The sequence below is a fragment of the Lampris incognitus genome, chromosome 20 (assembly GCF_029633865.1).
Source record: "Lampris incognitus isolate fLamInc1 chromosome 20, fLamInc1.hap2, whole genome shotgun sequence".
NCBI lineage: Eukaryota > Metazoa > Chordata > Actinopteri > Lampriformes > Lampridae > Lampris > Lampris incognitus.
Window position 1 is genome coordinate 24,234,138 of NC_079230.1, and position 6,494 is coordinate 24,240,631.

At 45.4% G+C, this 6,494-nt stretch overlaps 1 protein-coding gene across 1 annotated transcript; it reads right to left on the bottom strand.

Moving 5' to 3' along the window:
* Positions 1 to 2,047: 2,047 nt before the first annotated feature.
* On the bottom strand, positions 2,048 to 6,053 carry LOC130130487 (uncharacterized). Its single transcript, XM_056300196.1, has 18 exons — positions 6,031 to 6,053; positions 5,890 to 5,945; positions 5,658 to 5,747; positions 5,438 to 5,565; positions 5,202 to 5,345; positions 5,051 to 5,122; positions 4,781 to 4,948; positions 4,563 to 4,659; positions 4,268 to 4,491; positions 4,036 to 4,189; positions 3,759 to 3,967; positions 3,569 to 3,686; positions 3,288 to 3,493; positions 3,091 to 3,208; positions 2,842 to 3,011; positions 2,540 to 2,622; positions 2,340 to 2,458; positions 2,048 to 2,259 (listed from the first exon to the last, which is right to left on the bottom strand). The coding sequence occupies exons 1-18, from the start codon at positions 6,051 to 6,053 to the stop codon at positions 2,048 to 2,050; spliced, it is 2,391 nt and encodes a 796-aa protein (XP_056156171.1).
* Positions 6,054 to 6,494: the final 441 nt, after the last annotated feature.

The window sequence follows — 6,494 nt, forward strand, 5'->3', positions numbered from 1 at the left end:
TGCTAGACCGAAATAATTAACTTTACGGAGGAATAAATACACAGTGGGACGTCAGCTCTTCTCTTACCGGGGTCAAACGTAGAGAAAGGCACTTTATTGACAGATGCGCCGTTATACACAGACACAGACCACGTGTCAATCTCAGCGCATTTCATTGGCTGTTATCATTGTTCGTCACACAGTACCCGTATGTACTCATGACGTTTGCCTGTGTTAATACAAATATAAAGATTTATTTCTACAACTTAGAGCACACATTTCATGTACGTCAACAGACCCTTTAGTCGATTAAAGGCCGGCTGCCCCCTGAATTCGCTACATTGGTGGCTAACGGGTCGGACCCAAGGGCTACCGAGTCTAATTCCGTGCGCGTTACACTACTCCCCTCCTTCAGGAAACGCTTCCGATGGTCGAATTCGCTACACTGGTGTCAGAAGTGGGATGGTGAGATCGTGAAGGACCGTGAGGCCATTGGAAGCGTTTCCCGAAAGAAGGGGTAGTGTAACCTGCATGGATAAATAGATTCGGTAGCCCGTGGCTAACGGGTCGGACCCTTTAGTCGACTGGTGAACGTTGTCGTACGTGGTGCGGGAGCCACGAATTCGCGTCCTGGCTGTGACGGTCCGGCCGAGGACGCCCTATCCCGAAGGAGAGGAGTAATGTACACGAATAAGGAAACGACCCTCGGACTCTTCAGTCGGCTCGTTAACGCAGTCACTTGCGGTGTGGGAGCCGCGGGTTCGCGTCCCGGATGCGGCGTCCGAACTGCCCCCCCCCCCCGAATTCGCTATAGTATAAATTCATTTATTAACTCATTCAGCTTCCATGCTTGGCGATCACTATCTAAGGCGATTCTGCATTTCCGTGGGTTTTCTTCTTTCAACGCATAACCGCTTAAAACAAAATGAACCAAGAGCGCCCCTCAGTGAATAAAATAAATCACAAGCGTCACAAACCATAAAAGTTCGTCTGGACACAACGTTTGAGAAACGTTTCATCACTCATCTATGTGACCGCTTCAGTCTCAGCTGACTGCAGGTACCCCCACCCTTATGAACAATAGTCAGTCATCATGCAACTGTATCGTTAAGGGTGGGATTACCTGCAGTTAGTTGAATTGATTTAATTTGCCGCGATTGCCTTTACCCAGATTATTGAGCATGCATCAAGACGATGTATGTAGAGTCATTGCTGTAATGTATTATAAGGACCCTGTGATGGACTGGCGGTCTGTTCAGGGCGTCTCCCCGCCTGCCGCCCAATGACTGCAGGCTACAGCATCCCCGCGACCCCGATTGGGATAAGCGGCTTGGATAATTTATCTCCGATGTGATGCTTCAGCGTGAACTATTGATGGGTATAACGCATTTTGCCCGCCCACCCAAGATCACTAGCCGTCACTGGTGACAAATGTTAACCAGTATTAGTTTTATCCGCTGGTTTCAAGAAGCCATTTGGAAGTTTGGGTGAGCCCTATAGAAATGGCAGGTGTCAGCTTGTTACCGGCCCCCCGCTCACACCAAAGCAGATATACTGCGCTTTTGTACTTTCCTGACCACGCAAACAGCTACTTCTGCTAGTGTCCCCTCCCACAGTCAACCAAGTAGACTTAAGTTTCCACTAGTTTAAGCTGTATTGTCCACAAGCGTACAATTATGTCCATTTTGGGTCATTGTTTGTCATAACAAAACAGAGCCCATCAGGTTTCGTCCGAGTTTGTTAGTAGAAGTGTCTGGTGGCTAAACCGAGCTTTTTAGCCAAAACATGTGTAGAGTTTTGGGTCAATTAACAGTTTTAGCATTTTAAGGCCTTGTGTCCAGCCAAGTTGCATTCAGCTTCTCCATACCAAGTCCTTCATACTAGCTGCATAGACAAGGTTTGAACATGATGCGCCATTGAAGAAGAAATTTTATTAAAACAGATTAAAGTTTTACATTCAGCATATTTGCGCAACACTTCAAAGATGTCCTTCAGCTTCTGAAAGACCTGGAAAAAAAACGACCATTAAAATGTGGATGACATGTCAGTTTTGACCAGTTCAGAGCCATTATACAGACCTTTTCCTGGTCTGCTGTGAGGTGTCAGACCTTTTCCTGGTCTGCCATGACAAGGTGTCCGACAAGTCCTTCAGCACATCGAACACTTTGACGTAATGAGCAGCGGACTGGAAGACTGGTCGTTTTATTGTAGGTTTCTGAGAGGTTGCAGTGGGCTCAGTTGTAGTGTGCTTGGTGGTGGGAGGCAGAGTGGTCTGTTGACCTACAGATACCAAGAACAGACTCAGCATATCAAATGTAGATGACAGACAGGTGGCAATTTCAAGTTAGCCAACCACTTACTTTGCACAGAGTGTTTGGAATGAATTATGCTTCCTACACCAGGCATGTCAGACACAAACTTGTGCATTGAGAAGAGGCGGTGGAGTCCAGATAGGCGATAGACACACTGGAGCGTCACCCTGTAGAGGAAGGAAAACTTTAGACCCAAGTGTGCAAGTACTTCCCAGTGTATGGTTTGAGTGGTGATTAGAAAGGCGCACTTGTCAGTATCATTCCTGGAAGCAGCAGGTAGTTTCCGGCTGACGACAATCTCATTTTCATAGACAATGTGACCTTTGCCAAGCTGGGGAAATGAAGCAAAAGATTCATAGGCTAGTATAATAAATGCACAGAAGTTGGAAAAATTTCCAAGTGATGCAGTGTTTGTTGCATTAACTGACCTACAACTGCCAGAAGTTAAATTTTGTTTTTTTTTTAGGTCTTATCCTCCTGTATTAGTTGCATAGTCTTCAGCAAGTCAGTTATTCAAAAAAAAAAAAAAAAAAAAAAAAAGGTATATTACCTTAACTCTGGTTCCACAAGTGTTCAACTGACATGAGAACAGAGCTTTGGAGTAATCGGTATCTTTGGGACCACAATTTGGGTCCAGGAGGGAGGTCCTAGAAAGCACTCCATCTGGCATGGCCAGTGACACATCAGCAACTGCAGTCATCTTCCCATCATGGGAACACACTAGAGAGAGTCGTTTATATGTTAGCACAAAATATTCCCAGGGGTGGGGGGGGGGGAAGAAAAAAAAAATAGTACTTACCAATTAGTTCAGTAGTAGGGAACTGACAGGTTTTGACCGCGGAGCCATGGACTGTCAAGGTCCTACGATGCTTGATGAGGATCTCAAAGGTAGCAAAGAAAGCTTTCAAACCAATTTCCTACAATACAAATCAGACATGACCAAGTGTCACACAGAACAGTCAACTAAAACCTATTGCAAGCAGTGCACCCCCATACCTCATAAATGTAGCCTGGTGAAAATACTGGCACATCCAAGAGCAGTGTCTCACTGTCGTTTTGCATCATGTAACCTAGTTGGGCAGCCAGCTCTGGGGTGAGGGGGTCTCTGCCGATATAAATCTCCCACAGATAGTCAAAAGGCTGGTGGTCTAGCTTAAAGCGGATGCCTTGCTCAGAACAGATGGCCTGAAAGGCTGGAGGGACTATAGAAAGGCATCAGTGAGAAACTCTGCCCTGCGATCAGATATGATGCGTAAGGGTTTCAAATTTGAACTTACAGACAGCAGTTATCTGTGCAACAACTGATGTTAGGTGGCAGTAAGGCTCATCTTCAGGCAGAACAGTCAGGGTGTAGTTTATATTCAATGTGAACTGCAGGATGCCGTTGTTGAATAGCTGGGGGGGGGGGTGTTAGATTTTAATTTGATATTTGGCCATTAGACAGAGGAACCCTGCAGTCATCCTTACCTCCATTGAGACAACAGGGTCATCAAATGGCACCGTGAGTGTGTAGCCATGAGTGGCATTGGCCTGAGGGACTCTTGAGATTGTGTACGCGCTGTCATTTACAAGTGGCACAGCAAAGTCATGTCCATTTAGCTTCACAGCTACCAACACCACATCCTCAGGGAAATTGCCGAGGTACACCGTGAACACACGTTCCTCAATAACCGTTCCTGAAATGAGGCCAGTCATGTCATGGTTTGATTTGTGTTGAGGGAAAAATGCAATAATGACGACTTACGGTTTACAGCAAGCACAGGATGCGACAGCAGAGGTGTGGCAATTGGTCTGTAGATGCGAAGCCTGGTCTCTACAGAATTCTCATCCACCAAGAGTTGTTCGAAGTACAGATGGAAAACAAAGAACTCTTGATACTGGTTGTCAGTCACAAAGCTCTACAAATAACATTCAAGTTTAAGTTCCTGTAAAAAAGAAAAAAAAATTGCATCTAGGAATATACAGTTTGTGCCGACCTTCCTGTAGGTTCCCTCAGCATTATAAGGGATGCTAATCCGGATTGCACCATTGTGCATAACCACATGGTATCCCCTTTCCTCTGCAACTGGCTGCTTCAAGAGTTGGCCATTGACTCCAACATTGATCTGCTGGTTTTCCAAACTGGAGAGACCGAAGACTAGAGGGGATGGTACTTCAGGGGTCTCCCAAACCAGATTGCTGCCATCGTAGTAACCTTCATCTGTAGGGAAATGAAATTTGTAGCAGCCATCTTGCACCCAAAATTAATTTTTCAATAAAAGTGTGCCTTACCAATGGAGCAAGCTGCCACCAGATCTACGAGGACGACTATCCAGTTCTGTCTAGAGAAGGCTGTTGGGTGGACTACCTCCATGGTCACACCACCCACCTGGAGCAGAGTCATGGTATAAGCAAGCAACAGATTAAGTACCTATACTAACACAGCAGCCTCCATTTTTTTGACTGAAGCCAAATTCAGTTCCCCTCTACCAGTGAGGGCACAAGTTTACCATGGTGGTGAATGAGTGAGGTTGTCCATACGGGGTACGGAAAATGAGTCTTCCATCAGTCACATCAAATACATAGCCCTGCTCACGAGCTTCAGTGAGGGTCATGGGAGCCAGTTCCCCCTTCCCCTGGAACATCACCTGCCAGTCAGAAATGGCCGAGAGATAGGCCTTGGAGAAGAGTTCAGTTAGACAAGGTTGGGTGAAAAACAAAAACTTAACAGTGCAGGTTGCATTTAACGTTAATTTGGTTTCACTGAAACCAAAGCTTACAGTTGTAAGGCTGGTATTCCAGTCACCGTTATTGGTACCAGATGGACAGGTCATATCACTCCTCACAGATGCCTGAAAAGAAACTGCAAGTTTAGAAGGCTCAATTGATGTTTGCCATGTCAGAAAAATAACCACCAATCTTCAGACATACTTCCATGTAGTTGGTCTCACAGGTAACCTCCTTGGGAGACCAGGGGAGTGAAGGAGAACAGGTCTTATCAATATCATATCTAACCACCTGTCCTTTGTCAGTGGTTGTAACTAGGTTAAATTTGAAGTGGAACACTTGATCATCCTAAAAAAATAAAATAGATGACAACCAGTTAGTCAAGGCAGGTTTCAATTTAAGCATAACATGTTTGAGTACACATGCAATCCATTACATACTTGATTGTATGCATGACAGGAGAAGTATGAAGCACGGAACTCAATATGGCCCGGTAAGGGGAACGTGTCGATGCTGTAGCCACATTCTGCTGCATAACGTTCAGTGATGGGGTGAACACCTTGGTCATCTGGGAAGGTGTAGTCCATAACAGTTTTAATCTCCCGCTATAGGCAATAACACTCCAAAAAGATGTTACAGGAGAAGACAGTAAAGACTTACCAACAGCCTCAAAGTGAGGATCATCCCCAGTAAAGGAGAGAGCAATAGCTATCTTCAAGTATCGATCCCGGCACGCCATGTCAAATACTCCTACACAGAAAGATAAAAATGGAGTAAACAGGTACTGGCTGCATGGCATTGTGAAAACTAGATCTTTGAAGTAGTAATGAATCATGGCCAAAATGTCTTCACACTAAAGGTTTAAAATTGAAAGAGGTTTATAAAGTCTCACCATTTGGAGTTTCAAGGCACTTCAACTTCAACCATGTCGACAGGAGCAAGAACACTCTAAAAACAAAACACACCGAACAAATTAGATTAACACCCGGCAAGTCGGTTTAACTGCTGAAACACCTCCAGGGAAGCATCTTACCCAAGCCAAAACCCAGAAGCCATAGCCACTGATCCGCTGCAGTGTCTAAAACTAGCGGAACTGCTAGCAAACTACACCTGCTAACCAGCACAAGCCTGTGTGCAGACCACGTGCTTGTAACGTCCTGGCCAGACTGTCAGCTGAACACACCGAGCTTTCCTTTGGCTTTTATAGTCCATGTCTTCACCAGCCAACCACAGACCTAAAGGCGTGACACGCGCGTGTGTTGCTCATTAGCAATTAGGCTATCTCGCGATCAACTAAGCTCGTTAAGGTGAATGCTTCCCTCCCAGTCGATTTATTCCACTATTGGAGGGGGACGCGTGATGGTTAGGTGGCTGGTGCCGTTTCCTAATGGGGGTATTGGGTTCATTTGGGCTTTTTGTGTTGGGAACACCTGGAGGTTTCTTCTTCAGTCTTTCAATTAAGGTGAACTGGAGCCTCTAAAATTGTCCAAAGTAATG

What these genes read in the sequence shown, in the direction of transcription:
- LOC130130487 (XM_056300196.1), bottom strand. Translation starts at nt 6,053, where the DNA reads ATGGCTTCTGGGTTTTGGCTTGG. An exon ending in GTGCCTTGAAACTCCAAATG is followed by an intron (nt 5,748 to 5,889) that starts GTGAGACTTTAT and finishes CTTTCTGTGTAG; the next exon opens with GAGTATTTGACATGGCGTGC. An exon ending in TCCAGGAATGATACTGACAA is followed by an intron (nt 2,459 to 2,539) that starts GTGCGCCTTTCT and finishes CTTCCTCTACAG; the next exon opens with GGTGACGCTCCAGTGTGTCT.